At 44.6% G+C, this 22,938-nt stretch overlaps 2 protein-coding genes across 2 annotated transcripts; both read left to right on the plus strand.

Annotated features, from left to right (window-relative positions):
- Positions 1–11,403: 11,403 nt before the first annotated feature.
- On the plus strand, positions 11,404–21,990 carry LOC149338177 (uncharacterized). The gene is made up of 3 exons (XM_089550115.1): positions 11,404–11,648; positions 12,305–12,455; positions 21,397–21,990. The coding sequence occupies exons 1-3, from the start codon at positions 11,424–11,426 to the stop codon at positions 21,981–21,983; spliced, it is 963 nt and encodes a 320-aa protein (XP_089406241.1). The 5' UTR covers positions 11,404–11,423; the 3' UTR covers positions 21,984–21,990.
- On the plus strand, positions 17,422–18,521 carry LOC149338178 (uncharacterized). Its single transcript, XM_089550280.1, has one exon. It carries the CDS (start codon positions 17,422–17,424, stop codon positions 18,388–18,390), a length of 969 nt encoding a protein of 322 aa, XP_089406406.1. The 3' UTR covers positions 18,391–18,521.
- Positions 21,991–22,938: the final 948 nt, after the last annotated feature.

Raw genomic sequence — 22,938 nt, forward strand, 5'->3', positions numbered from 1 at the left:
TCCGCCAAATTGGGCAGACCTTGCTTTGTTGGTTGGCCTGTTGGTGGAAGATGGCTGCCTCCAGGGTGGAAGATGCATTTCTTAAAAATTTTTATGCACATTGCTCAATGGCACATTGCTTGGCTGCACGTTCGCAGTCTTTCAGCAGCGATTTCTAGCAGTTCCCTTTGTAATATGACGAGGCGTTTCTTCTTAATGTGTGAAGTCAGCCCCGCAAATGCTTTCGTTGTACAGGCGCTTCATCGCATAGATTGTGTATTTCTGGAGGCATTGCGATTTCAGCGATACAGTCCGCCGCTGCTGGTCTGTCATTGCTTTATTTTTTACCCTCCAGTAGCAAACCTGTTGTGTGCTCTACTTCTGGTATTTGGTGACTTCTCATCACGACCTACTCTTTTCTGTATCCCTCATCAGATATCCACCGCAAAACACTACCGTCGTGATGTGGTGGCACGTAGTGGAAGCTGTGACGCCAAATAAGGTTTAGTGGACCATTGTCGAGGTGGATTAAATTTTGGTGTTGTTACATTGTCAGGACATGCTCAAGTGCCTAGCACGTGCATTGTGGTGAGATATTGGTACCGACTTCAAATTGGAGAACCGCAAAATGCTTTGGTCACCTTGTGCTGAAGAACGTGCTGTTTGGCTTGGTCGGATTTTTGCTGTGCTGTGGGCACGCAGTATGCAATACAAACGTCTTCTGGTTGTTTATCGCCAATTTATAAGCGTGTATGCTTTGAAATCTTTGCCACTCAGTAGACAAGTTGAAATGAGTTACCTGTCTGTGTTGCATATGTGCCTTCCCACTGTAGTTTTTCCTAACACTGGCACACTATGCATTCGACCAAATAAATGTTAGTGTACCAACCTCAAGAATGCGCACTTCACGAGAATCAAGTGTGTGTTAACTAAACACACACTTGATTCTCGTGAAGTGCACATTCTTCATGAACAGTATTATTTCGTGACTAAACTATGAACACTACAGATAGCAAAAACTTTCCTTGTTAAAGGGCATATGGGGTACTCATGCAAGCTGTCATCCAAAAAGCTGTGGCTATCCCATCTTTCAGCACAAGTTATAGGAAACACACAAAACTGCAATATTTCCGCATTGCGAGCTCAAAATAAAATTTTTGCTCATAACAGCACGAACAGCTCATGACAAATGCAATAACAGGAGGACTGGCATGTCCAGATGTGAGTTGCAGGCAGTGTAAGGTCTGCTAAGGGGTGTGCTCAGAGTTCACTTTGAAGCTAAGTGGTTGCATTATATTTCAATTCCTAACAGGCAACCTGTGATGAAGCCTACTGCGTTGATTGCAGTGCCGCAACACAGCCTAGCGAGAGGGGCAAGCATTTTGTAGGTGCACCTGTGGTGCTTTTCCATGCCACCTGCTCGTTTTTATAGGCATGAGCATGTGTGCTCTGTTGAAGCCACATGTAATGTATGCCAGCTGACTGCGCTAACATGAGAGCATCTAGGCAAGGGATGTTTTCAGCCAAACATACATATCTAATCATTCATGATGTGGTTGCTGCCAAAGCAGCTGACAGCAGCAGGCTTTAGATGCACCTTTAAACAATCTTCCTTTTTTCATGAGATGTGTCACCTTACAGGGAGGGCGTGAAAACTCGTCTGCCACCCTTAAAAATTTGTTGAAAACAAATGCACGTTGGTGCATTTGATTCCACAAGGTGCCAACTATGCCTGCGCCTGTCTTTAACATGAACTGCACTAGCACCGCTGAAGGTTTGTTTCCAACCTGTGAAGCAGCTCAAGGAGGCGAGATGCACGTGCGCAGAGCGGCCATGTGAAACAGCTGGATTGCAGTGCTGCCTGGGCACTGCAGGTTGCCCATGAACACAACGATGATGAGTGTTAAATCCTGAATGCACCCATTTCACCGAAGCGGTGGCCTTGTGGTAAAGCATCCGCGTCACATTCGGTAGTTGCGGGGTTCGATCCCCAGTGCCGCCGGGTACCCACCGGTTTCTTTGATGAGTACAAGATTTCCCCTGGCCTGGTGCTCAGCGCATGTGGGGTGAGATGCGTGGAAAAAGGGTCTAGGCCACAGCTGCCTTGAGGGATCAGAGATAAGTTCCCCCGTCAAGCAACCCTAAATCCGCCTCGTGTGGTAGAAGCCCGACTTGTGGCCCTTTTCTCATGAATGTGACTAAGTTTGCTTTGTACCTGTCTTCAAGCCCACAGTGACGGGATCTGAAGGCGCAGGCTCCTTTCCCAAGCAATGCAACCCTAGGAAGCCGAGCACCAGGCTGGGGCATGACTTGCACCCATTTTGAGAAAACTGGTGGGTACCCAGCCGGCAGCAGGGGTTGAACCTACCACCTCCCAAAGCCGAGGCGGGTGCTATGCCACGAGGCCACGGCCGCATCAACCACAAAATAATGCTAGCTAAGCTCAAGCACTGGGGTTTCCGTGGGCAGTTTCTTGGCATAATTCAGTCTTACTTGAGTAAAAATAAACAATGACTTATCTGATCCTAGGCACATCGTTTCAGGTGTACCGCAAAGTAGTATCTTGGGGCCATTGCTGTTTATTCTCTATGTTAACGACATTGTCTGTATTAGTAGACTTCCAATTTTCGTCATTTATGCTGACGACACCACTTTATTCTTTAGAGCTGCACAGTTGCCATATCTCGAAAAACAAGGCACAAAATGTTTGCAGTTGCTCCTAGAATGGTCTGAAAATAATTTATTAAATATAAACACTGCCAAAACGAAGGCTGTGCTTTTCAGGCCTTGAAATAAGTTGACAAATATGCCACCACTCTATTTAAGGATCGGTTAGTCACTTTATAGAAAGTCTCTGCGGTAAAAAGCTTTGGTGCTATTTTTAATGAAAACTTGAACTGGAATGATCACGTTGAAGTGGTGGTGAACAAGCTTTCAAATGTTGTCGGTATTTTGTGTCGACTGAAATCTTTCATGCCGAAGATTAAGAAAATGTTGTACAGTGCGTTGTTTTCTTCTGTTGTAAATTATTGCTTTTTGGTATGGGGTGCCACGTCTTTTACGAATATTAACCGCTTGTGCCTCCTTCAAAAGAAAGCTTTTCGAAATGTAATGAATGCTTCTCGGCTAGAACACTCCGAACCGATTTTCAATGAACTTAGACTTATACGTTTGCCACAGCTGTATGAAACTTTACTTCTATGGCAGTATAAAGCCCGTGTTGATAAAACTAATTGTCCAACGCTAAAGCTGTCAGCCTTGCAATGCGGAGAACAAAAATACCCTACGTGAGCGACATTAAAATGGTATGTACCAAGGATACTAACAAATTATGGTTGTCAAATGTTGAGCTGCACTCTCCCATGGCATTTAAGTAAGGAGTCCAAAATGATTAACACCTAATACCAGATTTGTTATTTCTGTTTCTTTTGTTTTCCAAAAGTGCCATGTTATGTACGACTGCAATGCCTCTGTAGGGCGTCGGCCTCGTCAAGCTTTTCCATTGGCTTTTTGTCGGCACACCCAACATCGTCATGATGTTAAATAAAATAATTCTGATTTCAAGTGTTTGTCAATGGAACTTTCAAGTCACCTCCAAAAGTAAATTATTGAGGTCGCTTAATTATTTTCATAAAGCAGTTAAAAGTATAAGAATAATTGCAGTATAGGTATTTGGAAGAAATTCCTCACCAATATTAATTACGATGATTTTTATGCATCAACGCAGCATCATGAAGAGTGCTTCACTGTTTCACGCTTTGTGCTCAGCGTTAGTATGCAATGACACACTACTTCATAGTGGTGCAAGTAGCTTCTTTATACAGTCATTGCTATATGGACATCAAATGCTCTCCTAGCTACTTTTGCTCTTCTGTGCTCACCTTCTCTGTCATTGGTCTCCTTGCCATGTCCGCTTCGTTTAACTAATTGAATGAAACCTTAAACGTGAACGGGCCTGTGTGGTAATGCAGCGGCAAAACCATTCTGTTGCACGAACCAGGATATAGGTTTGATTCCTGGTCTCACGTACATATTTGCATACATTTTTGCCCCCATCCTTTTTTGATATCTCTGTTCACTGTGTTTCAGCAAATATTCCCTATCCCTTTTATTTCCGCTGGTCACAGCCCAGCCATAGCTTAAGATAGCACATATAGCAATTGCTGCTGCAGGCATACATATTTTCCTACACTTTAACAACAACAGACTTGACTCCATTTTAGGGTGTTACATTAGGGACTGGGATTGACAAGATATAGGACATTGCAGCAGGCACAAAAGTGTGATGGGCAGAATATGGCGGCAATATGGTATGGCTATGATAGTGGTACGGATTTCTCTTGCAGACTAAGTACGAAAATCCCAGTCTGCACATAATTTTAAAGCACACCGAACAACTCCAGGTGAGAACATTGAGAGCAGCATAAACTGCATTGACTCTCTAAGCATGCTGAAAGCACTCCACTCCAAAAAATTCAGTAAAATTGTTATAGAAGATACCAAGCACCATACAGCAACAGCCACAACACATGGAAAACAATAAAATTATGCTGAGTCCCGAGCCAAGTCAGCATATGCAGTAGCAAAAGAGCTGAAGGGAGTGCTGCATGAGCATATGACGAGAAACTAGAAAAAGTAAATATTCCGCATAGATTGCTTGAAGCTGGTGGATAGTAAGCTACAAAAGAAATAGCGGACCACTTCAGATAATGCAATCAACAATAAGGTACACCTGGTAAAGCAGAACCTCGGGCAAATCAAAGTCACGTCGAAACCAAAGAATGCTTTATTGAACTTATGCCACCTCACATCAGACGTATGCACCTTACACATAACTTCAGGCCACCGTGGTGGCACAGTGGCTATGGTGCTCGGCTGCTGACCCGAAAGACGCAGTTTCCATACCAGTCGCAGCGGTTGCATTTCGATGGAGGCTAAATTCTAGAGGCCTGTGTACTGTGCTATGTCAGTGCACGTTAAAGATCCCCAGGTGGTCGAAATTATTCCCGAGACCTCCACTACGGCGTCCCTCATAGCGTGAGTCGCTTTGGGATGTTAAACCCCATGATCCACAACCCACATAACTTCATGCTAATAAAACAAGGAAAACCTGTTTGTGAATTAAATGCAAAATTGGTTACGGTAAGACATATTTTTTTATGCAGAAAGCCCGAAGAAGTAAAAAAAAAGCATTTTACAATTTCTACATAAAAATATCTGTTTGAATCTTAATTTACTGTTAGCAAAGATTGCCACAGCAGATTTACAGTGAGTTAAGTTCCTAAAAGAAGGAAATATCATAAACAAACTGCAGCACATTAAAAGCTAATGGTCTCTGACCGCAGCAACCACTTTTCAACCCTGTGCTTGGCACACAGATAGCCTTAGTTTCTAATGCTCCATAAATCCAAAAACACACATGCTTAACACGAATCCATGGTGCTGCGCTGCACCATGCCTCATTGCCTGCTCTGCACTGGCATGTTTCACCCCATAATTTCAATATATGCCAGTCAGACTCTGCATACATTTTGAATGTATGTGTCTGTTAAGACATTTTTAATTAAAAAAACACATACTCTGTGTGCGTGCGTGTGTGTGTGTGTGTGTGTGTACGTGAATAAACAGCTCTTGTCAGAGCTGCCTGTCGATGAGAGGGCACCGGGGTGAAAGCAGTTCGCTTTTTAACTGCGCGCTGAATATTAGGGAAGTTCTTCTTGCAGTTTTTTCAGTACACCGACAATGGTGCTGCAGAGTTTCGTTGCCATACATTGCAGATGTAATATGCGGTATTATTCGGTGGGTTTACAAGACAATGGTGCTGCAGAGTTTCGTTGCCATACATTGCAGATGTAATATGCGGTATTATTCGGTGGGTTTACAAGACAATGGTGCTGCAGAGTTTCGTTGCCATACATTGCAGATGTAATATGCGGTATTATTCGGTGGGTTTACAAGACAATGGTGCTGCAGAGTTTCGTTGCCATACATTGCAGATGTAATATCATATTAAAAATGTATGTATATGTTTGCATATCAAGAATATGTTATGTGATGCCGCCACTCTGCCAAAATAAGGGATTGTGGACCCGTCAAGCTGTCCAAGGACAGCTTTTTTTCCACAACCCCCCCATCTGTATTTGATGGCAAATAAAGATTTCATTTCATTTCATTTCAATATGTGGTATTATTTGGTGGGTTTACAAGACTGTTAGGGAGCGTGTAGTATGCTTTTCAATAGAGAGGCTGCTATCATCTTTGTATGCAGGCTTCATGAGGCGGAAAACTGAGTGTAGTACTCCCAGAACAGTGCCTTCACTTCACTGCTGTGTGCAGCTGCGGCATCAGCACTTTAAACTGGGCAATTGTGCTCGTGCTCGGTGCCTCAGCTCTTGACAGCATAAAGAGAATGAGGCTAAGCAAACGAAAGTGTCATTCTTTTTTGGTGCTTTTGTTCATCTTCTTGGCCTCAACTTGCACTTAGTGTTGCGTCAGCTCACCACCTTGTTCGAGTCGGCAAGGTGACATCGCTTTCACGGCACAGCAACCTGCCCGAGAGAAGCAAAAGAAAAATTTAAGATCTCACTTACATTCTGTACCACCTCTATAAGAAAACTGTAGCTGTGCTCACCGTTGACGCCGGTTTTGTGGCCGCGATACTCGGCCGAAGAAATCTCGAGCCTTCGGGTACTCCGGACGTGCGCGCCGGGTTTCGACAAGCGCGCCCGTGGCCCAGCCAAGGAGCGCCGGCGGCTGGCGTAGAGATGGCGCTACGCACGCAGGCGATTTATATAGTGAATTGCTCGGAGTAGCGTCTTTCCGTTTGCCCGAAAGTGCAGCAGCGGAAGTTCCGGTTACGTCACTTCAAACATAAATAGTAAGAAAACAAAAGTTACATCCTATATGTTTGTTAAAACGTATTGAAATTATGTTAAAACGTATTGTAATTATATGTAAACCAAAAACTTTTGTTTATAAAATGTTTTTGCTGCAATAAAGCTTGCTCCCAGCAATCGACTTCCCACATCGGCTGCGTTTGTCGCGCCGCCTTTACTGCGTTGAAAAATAAAAGAAAAGCAGCAAGCAACTCGCGCGCGTTGTGGTGTGATTCACAAGGTTGGACCTTCTGTTGACAAAAAAGTTACTTTTACTATTCCTAGGACATTTTCAGAATAAGGGTGGGAACAGCAGGCAGTGTTTGCAAACATCATAGGGGGCGTTCTAGGGTTGTCACTGTCGTCTGCTGCGGTACGCGTTTCGCTTTCGACCGCGCCATTTGTGAACTTTTCGCGTATAGATGTGTAGGTTGTCTAATTTGAATGATTGCATTAGCGAGTAAATCTGGCATACGCGGCAGCACTGGCAGCACGTCGGACTTTGAGAAGTTTGTGCAACACCCTGCAGGTGCAGGCGCCTGTTGGGAGCATGCCCGCAATCGCCACACATTCATCGTGACGTTTTAAAAAAAGATAGCTTCTAAATGACGTTACATACTCCGTAAAACTCTTCTCCAAAGCACTCGCCAACTGCTAACGAACGAGCGCCTTGATAGGTAGGATGTGAAATAAGAAAAATATCCCTGCAAGTTTTGTCTAAATGCGTCGCACTCCCGCCCGGTACCTCCTGCCAAAGCTGACTGCTGGGTACCGCTGTTTTAAAAATACATGCCAATGAAAATGAAGTTTCATATTTTCACGTTCATGTGAACTCGGGAGCGCTGTAAACATTTCTGAAAGCAGTACGTACCTTGTAGCATGTTTTCGATGCACTCGTGCAGGCAGGGCGCATTCATCGCCCATAACATTATTTTTCTGTGTCAATGTGATCACAGAATCGCTCAGGTATAGCCTACCTGACAAATGATAATTTCCAACCATGCTAGAAATTTAGCATAAGTAACCGCTGTGTTTTGCGTTGCAATAAGCCAACCACTGTGTTCCTATACATATGCACAAAACGAAATTTTTCTTTTTAGGCAGAGGAGGAGGAGGATTTATTGACGGGAAAGGCAGAGCCTATACCCTATTAATTCTCCTTTTCCTCTAAAGCTCCTAATCATTCCAACAGTTCACCGCCTGTGTCTTGGCCACTCCCCCGTAGTGGGTATGTGCCATTCTACTTGAGGCCAACCAACCAACCAACCAGAGAGGTTGGCCGGAAAAATGAATATCTGGCCTGCTACTCAAGATGAATGAATGAATGAATGAATTCCAGAAGAGGGCAAATACGGGCTGGTTGGTACATGTTTTACGAATTGGAAAAACAGCGCAATCAAAGACGAGACACAAGAGAACGACAATCAATCGTCTTTGCGCTGTTTTTCCAATTCGTAAAAATGAATGAATGAATGAATGAATGAATGAATGAATGAATGAATGAATGCTCCCGATGAAGACCTTAGATTCGGTTGACAATGCCTCCGGGACGTTTCTGCTTCGACAACGGGCACTGTCGTTTTGCGAAGCGACATTCCCAGCGAAGAAAGGGCCTTGGAGTGGGTGAAATGTTACAGCGGTGCTACGAACACATTATGGATCATCTGCAGCGCCCAAAAGGAGGGAAAATGTCAAAAGTAGGTCTGCATTGTTTACTCCGCGCTTTCAGCAGTTTGGCACATTTTTGTGCGCTTATAGGTTAGCCGGTAAACGCATTAAAAAAAAAGAATCTCTTTAGCAGTTCATGAAAATCCTCTAAGGTAACAAACTGCCAGGCAATTTAATTGCTGCTCTCTGCAAATTATTTTAGTCAACGTTAACTGTCCAATCCAAACCTGAACAGTTAGCTAGAATCTAAATGTGCTGCCTTGCCCCCCCCCCCCCCCCCCCTTCTCAAGGTGGGGGGCATCGAACCGCAAGGTAGTTTGTATACACACTGCACATTTGTGGGCGAGCTACAGCTTTGCAGGAAAACAAGCTTGAAGTGACGAAATATGGTCTAAACAGCAGTAGTTCACAACCACGAGCTACCTTTCCCACAATTATTTCCCCATCTTGGTCGAATAGCATCTCAAGAGGTGCATTCCATAACTTCAAGGTACTTTTTGTTCAAAGAAAGTTCTCGCGACACGAAATCACGGTTAACATGCGATGCAGGAAAGCTACCTTATCTGGAACGGAAGTGCTGTTCAGAAAGAGGTTAATTATAACGTGGCCTATAGCATAAATTTGTTGCAGGCTAGACTTCAAACATGATTAATGATTTGTAGTTATATTCTTTTGACTAGTTTTTTGTGTCCTATAATTTAAGTTTGGAGAAAGTCACATGCATTGCCAGAGCGGTGTGGCAGGATACATACAAAAATAGCTTACACGATGCAGTTTTCAACAATGCTAGTGAAATATGCACACCTAACGTTAGTTTAGTCCACTGTATATCAATGTGCAGATTAGAAAATTGAAGAAAGCGGTGTGTTATAGGATGAACATGTGTCCTTTGCAGAATGGTGTGTCACAAAGTTTGGAGGTGCCACCTCCATCACCTCAACAAGAAAAAATCCTCCAAGCGAACAACAAACCGCAGGGCAATGATCGACATAAAGATAAAAAAAGTCAACTATAACACGCAGAAGAATGATGCATATCTGTGGAGAGACCTCCCGCTGTGTGCAGTGATCAAGTTGCACACTCTGCACAATTACGCAACACCAAGTGCAGCTGCTCTTCGCCTTCTGCGATGCAGTGAAGGCAACAAACAACTTTTCCATCAGTACTTCGCCGATGGACTTACCCCGGCTGATGCGATACGCCTTCACGAAGCATCTCTGTGTGTTGAAGGTGACACTGGAAGCCTGCTGAAACTTGCCAGTGGTGCACTTAACCAACCAAAAGGGTTGTTTACCGTATGTACGAGAGCTGGCGACAGGAGCATTACGGCACAGTTTCCGAACCACTGGGGAGGCTGCAGGAGAAAATTCCACAGCACGGGAGCATCCATGCACAATGCTGCTAAACTAGCAATACAGCAGGACCTCTTGTCTCTCATCACTAAAAGCAGGCCGAGTTGTGATGTCCTCCAGCAGTCTCTTATTCTGTGCCACTTCAACACAAACTGGCACACTCAGCACAAGTGCAGAGCTGAACTGAGAATCAATAATTATGGACACAACATTAGACCATATGAGAACAAGAGAGAAGGTCGTCACTTTTGCCAGGTTGTGTTGTTGTAAGCAGACACATACTTAAAGCTAAATGCATTATTACTGCCCTGGAAGAAGTGAAACAAGTTCAAATATGTGTCTCATTAGCCTACTGAATGTACTGATGAGAGTGGACAATTAACAGCAACAATGTAGAAAGCATGATCGCTTTCTCGATTGCGACACATAGATACTGCTTAGCAATACCCCAGCTGGGAATTAAAAGCACCTATTAATAAAGAAGAGAAAAATTTTCCAGCTCTCACCTTGTTTACCCAAAGATGCCAAGAATGTTGCCTACCATAGAGCACCTTTAGCAATCTATTTAATGCCAAAAATTTATTCAGGCCTGTAATGTCAGGAGATAGCTTTCTTTAACACAACAAGTTAGAGACAAATATTTGTTCTGTGCACTACAAAAGCAATATGCCCTAAACTTTTGCAGCCAATTATTGTGCTTAGAGAAAACTACAATGTAGCACATCCACCTAGCAGGCAGTGAGCATAAATATGTGAACAAGCATATCTGGCTTGCATGGCTGAAGGCCCGACTGAAAACGAGTCCTTTCATAAAATGCTAGGATGACCTAATACAGCATGAAAATTTTGTTAGGGAAGTGGCCAGAAAATTTTAATACATGAGGAATGTTTTTGATGCCAAAAATGCAGTCTTGATTATAGGTGATAAAGCCATCACCTGAGCAGAGGCCACGGAAATGGCAACTTTAAAAAATATTTGCGCTGGAAAGGAATATTGCACGGCCACCAAACTTAGAGAACATACAATAGAAGTATGTTTTTTGTAAAAAAAAAAAATTAGGAGTTAACAGTTGAGTATTTTTTGAGCATTTTGATAAAAACTTGCAACGGTGCTGATGACAATGTGTTGAGAGTTTTTAGTTTTATTTTGCACATTTAGCTGTCTTATTTTCCTGGTGAGATGAAAGTGGACAGCTAGTAGCGATACAAAAAGTTAGATTATTCAGGCACCTAACCCTTTGTTCTACAGAACAAAAAATCTCACCAGACAATACCCATCTCTCATTTTATTGTCCTTCCTACCACATACATATTTTGTTTTCATTGAAAATATGCTCTACGTCCACATAAGAGTAATCCATTGATGCAGGAAAACTTTAATTTGCTCTCAGTGTCTCATAAAGGTGATAATTTGTTTTGCAACACCAACTATGCTTTCATGTTATGCCATACTAAACCGTCAAAACCCGCTTTTTATGCAGGAGTTGATGTGAAGGCGCACTCAGAGGGAGGGGCAGGAAGCTGGGCAGTTCTCCTGGTAACTCCAATCATGAGGCGTGCCCAGCTGCTTGAATCATCCTCTGAAGTCATCTTCGTTGATTCCACGGCATCATGTGACTCAACAAGCAGCAGCGTGACAGTTATGCTGACAGCGACATCAGCTGGTGCTGTACCCATAGCAGTCATTGTGCACAGCAGCCAGACTACTGAGGGCTACTCAGCTGGCTTCGAGCTCCTGAAGCACAACTACCCCTTTTGCTTTGGAGGCTGTGAGGTGGGCACAGGAAAATTGCAAATTATACTTACTGCATGTTGTTTGAAAGAATGCCAGGTAATGCTAGATTACATGAGTTAGGCAACATTGGTTCAGAATATGGGTCTGCTCCAGCCTGTACTTTCTGCAAGCTCCAAGAGGCACTGCTTAACAATATCAGCATTGGCTACAAGCCATGCCTACAACTTTTAAGCTTCAACAGTTTGCTCCAAGAGGCGGTGTGACACTCTGCAAACCTTAAAATCTTGGACTTTTCATCTTGTTTGATAAAAAAAAAATTGAGTTAATGCAAGCCCATACCAATGCTGCCTAAACTCCTGCTTGCCCAACCTGTCAGGTCAGTAGCAGTCGATTTCATTTAAAATTTGAGCCACAAATGAACAAGCTGTAGAGCTGAAGTGTTTGACATGTGAACTACACTGTGTAAATGTCACCTCTACATTTAAATATCAAACTGGATATAGATTATGCATGCACAGAGTTAGGACCCATTCAGTAATGCCATCAAAACCGAAGTGAAAAATATCATCATAGCAACACAGGGTAATGTAGCAAGGTTATCTGGTTATCAACTTATCCGGCACCCGCAAACATCTGTCATGGGAATGACTTAGCTGTTGCATAGCTGTCAGTATGTGGCTGTTTCTTGTCTGCAGGCACCAGAGACTTTCATGACTGACAACAGTGCTGCTGAGAAAGCAGCAATTCTTGACAACTGGCCAGAAGCCAGGCAGCTCCTATGCCACTTTCATGTGGCACAGACTGAGTGGCGGTGGCTGATTCTTGCCACGCATGGTGTCAGCCCAAGTGAAAGGAAGTCATTGATGGTCATTTTTCAAAAGGTATCGAATTAATTCATAATCAGTGATATAAAATTTGAATGCATACAGAAACAGCAGTGAGTGACTGATTCAGAAGAAAAAGTTTTATGGTTTTATGGGGGTTTAATTTACCAAAGTGACTCAGACTATAAGGGACGCCACAGTGAAAGGCTCTGAAAATTTCGGCCACCTGGGGTTCTTTAACATGCACTGACGTTGAACAGCACACGGGCCTCTAGAATTTTGCCTCCATCTAAGTTTGGCCACCGCGGCCGGGATCGAACCCACATCTGATGGTTGGGTCAGCAGCCGAGCACCGTAACCGGTGAGCCACAGCGGTGGCAAGGCCAGGTACTGTGTCACTGATACTACGTCACAGGACAATGTCTCACAAGTCGCATAGTGCATGCATGCTGTGCAGGCCTATGGTATTTGGTTGAAGAATGGGTGCTATAGCATGTCCAGTGCATGACAACACAGCCAATGCATTGACCACTTCTGTTTCAGTTTGTAGGCATCATACACACACTAAGTAATTGCAAAAAGTACAGCCAAACACAGCAGAGCTTTTGCCTCTCAATTCAGCATATGAAAGATGCAATAAAAAAATTGTAGGGCTACTTATGCAGCACAGTAGCGGCAGCATAAGTATCAGTGACAAGCAAGCATAACAGGGACCATTTGCAACTGTGGCGAGAGACAATACTGGTCAGGTAAGGAGCTGCACTACACAACCTCATGATCGTAGACAGCGGTATACAGTAGAGCCCACTTGTAATGAACTTGATGGTCATGTGGACTTACCCCATTACAGCGCAAAAATACAGCCAGAGAAAGGTGATGGTTATTTCTTTAAAAGGTCTGCTGTGCATGCCTGTTTCTTCGAAGCAGACCCTATCAAACCGCTTTCTAAGCTCTCCAGAACGGTCATGTGCTCCTGGCCAAGCCCTAAGCAGCAGACGAGCTGTTTCAATGACGTGGTAATACCGTTAGTAAATGAGGCGCTCACGGCAACTGGGGAAAGCCCTCGTCTTCAATCCTCAAAAACGTTGTCAGGGTGCAGCGACAAAGCTACTGCAGCGCATGAGCACTCATAATGTACAGTATACATGACTCTTCTGTAAAGCTCTCAAGTAACGCATAGAGCTCCAAATAAAGCTATAGCTTGCCGTGACTACTAGGGTCTTGAAGCAATCTTTCCACCAGAATACAGTCGAATAGGCCTATAAACCAGATGGGAAATAACACCTCACCAAAAAACAATCCCTACTACTTTCAATCATACGGTGCACATTGTTCGAGAGCTCTAAACAAGGGTGACACAAGCTATCTGCTGTCTACGAATTGCCTGGACGCGGCAGCCACGCAGAGAGCAGAGATCCGACTGGATAAGTGATGAATCACGTGACTGGGTGGGCCTGCAAGGCATACCTCGTGACTGGTATTCAAGCTTCTCAAATCGCTGTCATTGACTAGGCACCGGCCGTGTGCAGCAGTTTGCTGCACACGGCCCCTGTCTAGAGCCCCTGTCTAGAGCTTACCATGCTTCTGTTTCCACTTTAAATGCTTTACCCAACAGGCGTGCACGCAAGCACTGACTGACCCTGTAGCCTGTTGGAGCACACCTGGCCGGTAGTTTAAGTTTCAAATCCACTTTTTTATTTATTTATTTGGGGGGGGGGAGAGACAGCTACATTTTCTTTGGGAGATCACAATAGCTGGGAGGCTGTGGGAGTAGTGAGCTTACAGTGCCTCCTTGTTAGTTATAACAGAGTTATATAGCCAAGGTTGTTCGTTTTATCTAAGATGCAATGTCATAGCCCTAATGGATTTTTTGACGGTAGCTCTACCTCATTTGTAATAACTGTTAGTTATAACTGCAGTCGTTATATGTGGACTAGATTGTATTCATGATTTGTGAATTAATAGAAAACTTGAACAGATGGCTGGCATCAAATTATCCATAAAAACCAGCAAATTTGGAAAACGGAGCCTTGAAATGATTCAGTAGGCCTGTTAGGGTTATGTCTCCTGGTGCTGCAAAATGGCACAGTAGCAGGTGGAACTGACACTTTGTCCTTCTGGTGTCAGCTTTTTTTTACACAATCCCACCGATGCCAAGGAAAGTCCTGAACATGCACTTGACTTTACACTTGTCTCACCATTCTTGGCAAGTATGGACTCTGCCCAGAGAAGATGGCTGGTTTCTCTCAGGGTCATAAATGTAACACCAGGTAGCCCCAGCAGTGACCTGGAACAAAAAGTTTGTACATTTATGACAACCCTATGTAGCTCCATGCAGATGTCAATGCACTCCCTCCCAGTTCTAAAGAGTGGTCAGAATCTGGATCACAAATATGGAAATAAATGACCCATAACAAGAGTTAAAATCTGCTGCCGTGCTTGCAACCAATTCAAGAAGTTAAATTTTGGTAACAGCGTTTCATAGAGGTCTTGCAATCCCGCATGAATGCTTGCTCAATCATTGCCAAGGCCTTCATGAAACTTTTCCTAATGTGTGCCCAAAATTAACGCACCTGCTCGTTCTTCCTGGGATCTGTAGGCCAAATTGACAAACTCAACATACGTTTGAATAATTGTAGTGTAAGATGGGTACTGGGATGGTTAGAGGTACTGGGCGCCGGCGGTAGACACAGAGGCACAGGCCACGTAGACACAGAGGTCGAGCACCGAGAGCCCACACACAAAGCGATGGCAATGCCGCTCAACACAACGGTCAGAAGTTCGTCGTCGTCTTCGCCTGAACAGGAACTTCTTCGTCGTTACAACTGCCCCCCGGGGAGGAGAGGAGCCATCCTGGCGACTTACGGCGTAGGTGAGATGGCCGGGTCATAATGCGGCTTTAGGCGCTGCACGTGAACAGTCTCGCGTTCGCGCCGGCGAAGATCAGGAGACGGCATCAGCGGTTCCACCACGTAATTAACAGGCGAGGTGCGTTCCACAACTCGGTAGGGGCCGTGAAACTTTGCAAGAAGTTTCGAGGAGAGGCCCGCAGTACTGGACGGAATCCAGAGCCACACGAGGCTACCAGAAGAAAAGTGCGGGGGCGTGTGATGGCTGTCGTGGCGGGATTTCCGACGGTATTGGGCCTCAGTTGTGAGAGAACGGGCGATTCGGCGACACTCTTCTGCGTGTCGTGCAGCTTGCGAAATAGGAGTACACTCAGATGCGTCAGGCTGGTATGGGAGAATGGTATCGAGTGGAGCAGAAGGGTGACGGCCGTAAAGAAGATAGAACGGGGAAAAGCCGGTAGCCGACTGCGTTGCGGTGTTGTTGGCGTATGTCACATACGGAAGGACGAGATCCCAGTTTGAATGGTCTGATGAGACGTATATAGAGAGCATATCGCCGAGGGTACGGTTAAATCTTTCTGTAAGGCCGTTAGTTTGCGGGTGATATATAGAGCTTGTTCAGTGAATGATGTTGCACCTGCGGAGCAAGGCTTTGACAACTTCCGATAAGAAAACGCGGCCTCTGTCACTCAGCAGTTCGCGCGGTGCGCCGTGGCGAAGAATGAACCGTCGCAAAATGAAGGAGGCTACGTCAGACGCTGAGGCGGATGGAAGGGCGGCGGTTTCTGCATACCTCGTCAAGTGGTCAACTGCGACGATAGCCCAACGGTTACCGGCTGCAGTGTAGGGAAGAGTGTAGGGAAGAGGTAGGTGACCACTGTGAAAAGTCGGAGCTGCTGGATAGGAGTTCTGTTAAAGGGGCAGCAATAGATGCAAAGTTTCGAATAAACCTACGAAAGTAGGAACACAGGACAAGGAAGCTGCGCAGTTCTTTGACAGATGTAGGCTTGGGAAAAGCAGCGACCGCACAAAGTTTGGCTGGGTCTGGAGAAACGTCTTCCTTGGAGACAACGTGCCCTAAGATAGTGAGTGTACGAGCGGCAAAATGGCATTTCTTCAAGTTTAGCTGCAAACCGGCGTCAGAAAGGCAGTTCAAGATGTGCCTCAGGCGATGGAGGTGGGTGTCAAAATCAGCAGAAAAGACCACGATGTCGTCGAGGTAGCAGAGGCATACCTTCCACTTTAATCCCCGCAAAATGGTGTCCATCATCCTCTCAAATGTTGCAGGCACATTACAAAAGCCGAATGGCATAACTGTAAATTCGTATAAGCCGTCGGGGGTTGCAAAAGCAGTTTTGGGGCGATCAGCCGCTTCCATGGGGACCTGCCAATATCCAGAACGAAGATCAAGGGAAGAAAATAGTTCGGCCCCTTGCAAACAGTCCACAGCGTCATCGATGCGGGGAAGAGGGTAGACATCCTTCCGCGTAATCTTATTAAGGCGGCGGTAGTCGACACAAAATCGGATGGAGCCGTCTTTCTTCTTGACCAGCACAACAGGCGAAGCCCAAGGGCTACTGGAGGGCTGGATCACGCCATCTTGGAGCATTTTATCAACTTGCTCTTCGGTAGCATGGCGCTCGGTGGCAGATACACGATAGGGGCACTGCCGCACTGGTGCGTGGTTGCCGGTGTCGACACGATGGGTGACCGTGGAAGTTTGGCCCAAGGAACTCCGATGACAGTCGAAGGAGGAGCGGAACTGGTGAAGGAGGTTAAGAAGCTGCGTCCGTTGCGGGGAAGGAAGATCGGTGTCGATAGAGTGAAGGAACAGGTCTGTAGCGGAGGAATCAGGCGCAGAAGATGGAGGGCTCAGCGCAGTCATGGCTAGATGAGGCGAATCGGCGGGGTCCTCACAGGTGAGAATGGACGCAATAGATTGTATACTGCCGACACACGAGGCCAAAGACACGTCCGCAAAGACACGAGGCCACAACACCAACAACTATCGCCGACACCAACAGCCGCTATCGCCGAGCTGCTGCTGGAACGTCAACGGAGCCACGCCTACGCGGGTATATAACCAGGATCCCGTCAGCTGGACACTTCAGTGGACTGGGTGGCACCGACCGGATACCAATGCTCAAACACTTCGTTTTTGTCGTACAGGTTGGTGGCAAATACTCTGTTTCCTCAGTTAGAGACAATGATGTAACCCTGACGGTGCTACCAAGTCCACAATTTCTCCTGAGCATGCTTTGTGACTGTTATAGTGTCATTAGGCTTTTACTGTTGACATCTGGTGACATTGAACTCAACCCAGGCCCTAGCTCTGACTCTGACAGTCATCTTAACAATGAACTACTGAAAAAGATTCTGAAAGAACAAGCAAAAACAAACAAAACTTTGCAGGAGTTAGTTACAAACCTAAAACATGTCGAGAGAACGGTTGATAATATGAGGTTGAGAATTGAAACAATTGAAAACGACTTAGGTAGGTTGAAGAAATGCGAAGAAAGACTTGATGAAAGTGAAAGACTAACCAGAAGTACGAACAAACACATTCACGGTATAGCAGCAAAAATAGATGACTTGGAAAACCGAAGTCGACGCAACAACTTATTGATTTATGGTGTGACCGAGAAACCGGAGGAAGACGCTAAATCACTTGAGGAACACGTTAAGCAAGAAATCTTCAGAGACAAGCTGGGCATGGAAGTGAAATCGGCCGAAAGAATTCACAGGATAGGTAATCCTAAAGGCAAAACACCACGTCCAGTCATAGTTCGGTTCTTCAATTCCGCAGAGAAAACAGATATTATGTCAAGCTGTTTCAAACTAAAGGGCTCTAACATTTCCATATCTGAAGATTTTTCAAAAAGGGTACGAGACTTACGCACTAAGCTATGGCGCTCATCGGAGCGAGAGAGGGCGGCTGGGGCAAAGGTGTCGCTTTCCTTTGATAAGCTAAAGGTCAATGGCAAGGTTTTCATTTGGGATGAAACACAACAAACCAGGGTCGAAATAACAAGAAGGGCCGATGATGCAAGGCACACCCAGCCTAACTCAACTCCAGGAGCAGCAAGCTCGAACAGTAATCATATCTGACCGGCCAAAACCAAAACACTAAGAATCCTGTCATTCAATGCTAGAAGTATAGTAAACAAGTTAGGTCACCTCGAGCAGCTAATTCTGGGACACCATCCTCACATCATAATTATAACAGAAACATGGTTACAAGCAGGAGTACGTGATTCGGAAGTTGTTCCATCAACATATAAGTTGCTACGTAAAGATAGGGGTTCGCGAGGGGGTGGTGTAGCTATAGCTATTAAAAACAACATAAAATATTCAGTCCTGAAGGGTATTGATGACCACGAAAGTGTGTGGTGCAAAATAACATATTCCGGTAAATGTATATTACTGGGAGGCGTGTATCGACCCCCAAACTCCCCGCCAGATTATCTGGAAAAAATGAACGATTATCTGTCCCAGCACACTAACTCAAGATCTAAGTTGATTTTATCGGGGGACTTTAAATTTAATTGGGCGGACTTTTCACACGACGGAAAAGATGCCCAAAGCGCGGAAACGCTTTTATTTACAGCATTTAGTTTTTCCTTAGATCAGCTGGTTACCGATAACACCCGAGTTCTGTCGTCTTCCTCTTCACTTCTTGATTTAATTTTTGTTAGCAGTACACTTCCAGGGTGTTCAGTGCGCATCGAAGACGGCATATCTGACCACAAACTGCTAGTATTGTCATGCCCCATAGTAGTCACTTGCAAAAAGAAGAAAACACTGCCAACCTTTGTCAAGGACTATGAGCGTGCAGATGACCCTGCAATTCTAAATGCACTTGAGAACAGCTTTGCCGAATTCAGCGCACTGACCGATGTTCGTGAACTATTGTCCTGTTTCAAAAACATTGTAAATACTTGCGAAAAGAGATACGTTCCGCTTCGAAAAAAACGCATAAACAGGGAGTACCCGTGGATAACGCGCGAGATAATTCAACTTAAAAGAAAAATAAAACTACGGCGTAAAAAAGGAAACAAGAATGACATTGCAAGTCTTGTTAACTGCTTACAGAGCAAAATCCGAGACGAAAAAACTCGCTTCTTTGATTTGACGCTGCCTTCCTTCATGGCTCACAACCCTCATAAGTTTTGGCGCTACTTATCTGAAGAACAGTCAACTGGTTCCATCATTACAGATTTCAGCGACACCATAAGTAAACCTGATGACATTGCAAATGAATTCAATAAGTTTTTCCAGTCCGTTTTCACCAGAACAGCCTCTCACGCTTCTCTACCCGCATACACAATCAAGAAACCCATGACAGAACTAATCATTAGTGAAGATGGAATCCTTTCTCTTTTACAAACACTTGACACAAAAAAATCTCCGGGTCCTGATTCCATCTCGAACACATTTTTAGTCCGATACGCTGACTGGGTGTCTAAATACCTGCATAAAATTTACACAACATCTTTACAAACACTCGTAATTCCAGATGACTGGCGCTGTGCCAAAATAATTCCTATACACAAATCGGGTCCTAAAACTGAACTGAATAATTATCGTCCGATATCGTTAACAAGCACTAGTTGTAAAATGATGGAACACATTATTTTTAAAGCCATGATCTCATATCTAGAAAATAATAATCTCATTTATGAAAAACAACACGGTTTCAGAACAGGGCTTTCAACAGTAACGCAGCTTGCTGAAATTACTCACGACATCGCTAACACAATTAATGAAGGCTACCAGATAGATGCTATATTCTTAGACTTCTCTAAAGCGTTTGATGTTGTTCCTCACGATGACCTTGTAATAAAATTACTATCTTTTGGCATTGATCGCAACATTGTGTCATGGATTTCCTGCTATTTGCAGAACAGAAAACAATGCGTCAAAATAGGTGAATACGTTTCGCAAAACCTGGATGTGTATTCGGGTGTACCCCAGGGATCAGTACTTGCGCCTCTTTTGTTCCTCATTTATATAAATGATATTCATTCCTGTGTTAGTTCATCGATCCAGCTTCGCCTTTTTGCAGACGATTGTGTCGTATATATAGCTGTAAAAAAATCTGACGATCAAATTCTCCTTAACAATTCCCTAGAATCAATCCACGCTTGGTGTATGACCTGGGGAATGAAACTTAACGCAGATAAAACCAAAAGTATCACATTCACTAATAAGAAGCATCCTCTAAGTTTTACATACACACTTGGTGACGCACAGGTTAAAAAATATGATCAGGTGAAGTATCTGGGGCTCATCCTAACATCTAACCTGCGTTGGGAGCCCTACATCAAATCCATTTGCTCTAAAGCTGAAGGTAAATTACATTATTTAAGGAGAAAGCTCCGTAACACGCCGGCCCATATTAAACTCAGTGCCTATAAAACTCTTATAAGACCTACCCTAGAATATGCGGATATAGTCTGGAGCCCCCATCAAAAAAGCTTAATCAACAAATTAGAGCGCATCCAAAAACTAGCAGTGAGGTTCGTCTATTCAAAGTATTCACGTCAAACTAGCGCTACCAGTCTAATAGTTCAGTCAAATTTACAAAGCCTGTCACAGAGAAGAATCATTTCCAGATTAAAGTTTTTGTTCCAACTTCTTCACGGTCACTTCAAAATAGCCAATTCACAATACTTACACCCGCCATTCAAACACTCGTCTAGAACAAACCATAGTAAAACACTTCGTCAACCAGTCAGCCGTGTAAATATCCACAGGTACTCCCTGTTTCCAGATGCTATATCATATTGGAATAAATTGCCTGAAGATGCGGTGAAGTGTACGTCCGTGGAACTATTTCTTAATTATATCGAAAAAATTGACTTTTCTGTTTAATTCTCTCCTAATCTTTTTGTGTTTGGGTCAGAGAACATCTCTGTATTTTTGAATTTTTGTTTTTACTCTGTTTGATCAATGATGCATTGTAAACACTCCTGCATGGGCCCGAAAAGGGCCTGCAGTATGTTCAAATAAATAAATAAATAAATAAATAAATAAACTATTCAGAGGCCTCGATTAGGGTCCTAAAAGACATAATCCTGCATAGAACTAAAGCATTTAATGTTGTGGCCCTAGCTGAGTTCCTCTCGGTTGTGTGGGAAGAGTATTTCTTGCACAGAATACTTGACCATGCCCACTCACGTGTGACTGGGCACATGCTGCAATATGAGAGGCTTCTGAAGAAACTGCCAGAAGGTACCAAAAACAACATCAGGTGTGATGGAGATGGGCATTATGTCGTCCCAAGTGGCAGTCCAGAGAGCAAGTTTTACACAGTGTACTCTGACATCGGCCTGTGCACATGCCGCTCTGGACAGCACGGTGCATTTTGTAAACACCAGGCACCCGTGCACAAAGTGATTGGTGGGATCTTCCCAAATGCACCTCTGCAGACTAGAGAAGGTCGCTACAACCTTGGAAAGCTTGCGCTCGGAGACAACTGCCCCGGCATTGATTTCTTCGAAGGCCTCCATGAGAAGACACAAGCGCTGCAAAATGCTGTGTGCGGCGAGGCTCCCACCGATGTTCCTGACTGTTGGAACACTCCCTCTACCTCAACAGCTGCAACTAGCCAGTACAGCCCTCCAGAAAGTAGGGAAACCTGCAGTGCTCAACCACTGAACCAGGTTTGCTATGGCGCTATACATTTGCAAGACAAGTGACGGCAACTCTATGTTAGCCGGAGTCATTATAAACCATAGTCATTGATGACAAGTGACTACACTTTTTGTGGTGGAGAATTTAAAATTCTCTGAACTCATAAAGAAAAATGTGCAACATTTTGCCGGAAACATAACACACAAAATAAATACACGCTTATTTCTGAAACAACCCTTGTACTTCAAATGTACCTTCAGTAAAATAGCATGTGCTGGTTGTAGTTCACCATCAGGTAATACTTGGTATTCCCTCCACTTGAAGAATGGTGCTTGTTTGACAAAATGTCTCCCAGTGACTGATTTATCTCTCTAAGTCTGCCATGGTGCACAATCCTACACATGCTGTTGTGACCATGCATGCAAGCCAGGCACAGCCGTGCATTAGTCTGGCCTCGGACTTCCCTCACTCATTAATGTACAGCCTGGTACCACAGAAGATAAAAACCCAAGAATGGATGTTGAGTCGAAACTGGAAACTTTTTGCCAACACCATTAATGCTTCTTTCGAGAGATGACAGTATCATGACTTTTCCTATACAGGACTGTGAACGCGTTGCCACTACAGCCGCCAAGCTTGACATGTTCACTTCCTTATGTATATGCAGAGGTCTAGCATGTCACAGCATCATCAAAACTGTGCAACAATATGCCGGCTTTCACGGGAATTAAAAAAAAAACAGTCACATTTTTATTATTCTCTGCCTGACTGCCTCTTCCTGTGCCTGCCCCTGCCTGCCTCTGCCTCTGCCTGCCTGCCTCTGCCTGCCTCTGCCTGCCTCTGCCTGCCTCTGCCTGCCTGCCTGCCTCTGCCTGCCTGCCTGCCTCTGCCTGCCTGCCTCTGCCTGCCTGCCTCTGCCTGCCTACCTGCCTGCCTGCCTCTGCCTCTGCCTGCCTGCCTCTGCCTCTGCCTGCCTGCCTGCCTCTGCCTGCCTGCCTCTGCCTCTGCCTGCCTCTGCCT

This window comes from Amblyomma mixtum, chromosome 6, assembly GCF_055824585.1.
Source record: "Amblyomma mixtum isolate Tamu chromosome 6, ASM5582458v1, whole genome shotgun sequence".
Lineage (NCBI taxonomy): Eukaryota > Metazoa > Arthropoda > Arachnida > Ixodida > Ixodidae > Amblyomma > Amblyomma mixtum.

Coding starts and splice junctions, on each gene's coding strand:
- LOC149338178 (XM_089550280.1), top strand. CDS start 17,422: ATGCTCAAACACTTCGTTTTTGTCGTACAGGTTGGTGGCAAATACTCT.
- LOC149338177 (XM_089550115.1), top strand. CDS start 11,424: ATGAGGCGTGCCCAGCTGCTTGAATCATCCTCTGAAGTCATCTTCGTT. Junction 11,649..12,304: donor TTTGCTTTGGAGGCTGTGAG/GTGGGCACAGGA, acceptor TCTTGTCTGCAG/GCACCAGAGACTTTCATGAC. Junction 12,456..21,396: donor CACGCATGGTGTCAGCCCAA/GTGAAAGGAAGT, acceptor TTGTGGCCCTAG/CTGAGTTCCTCTCGGTTGTG.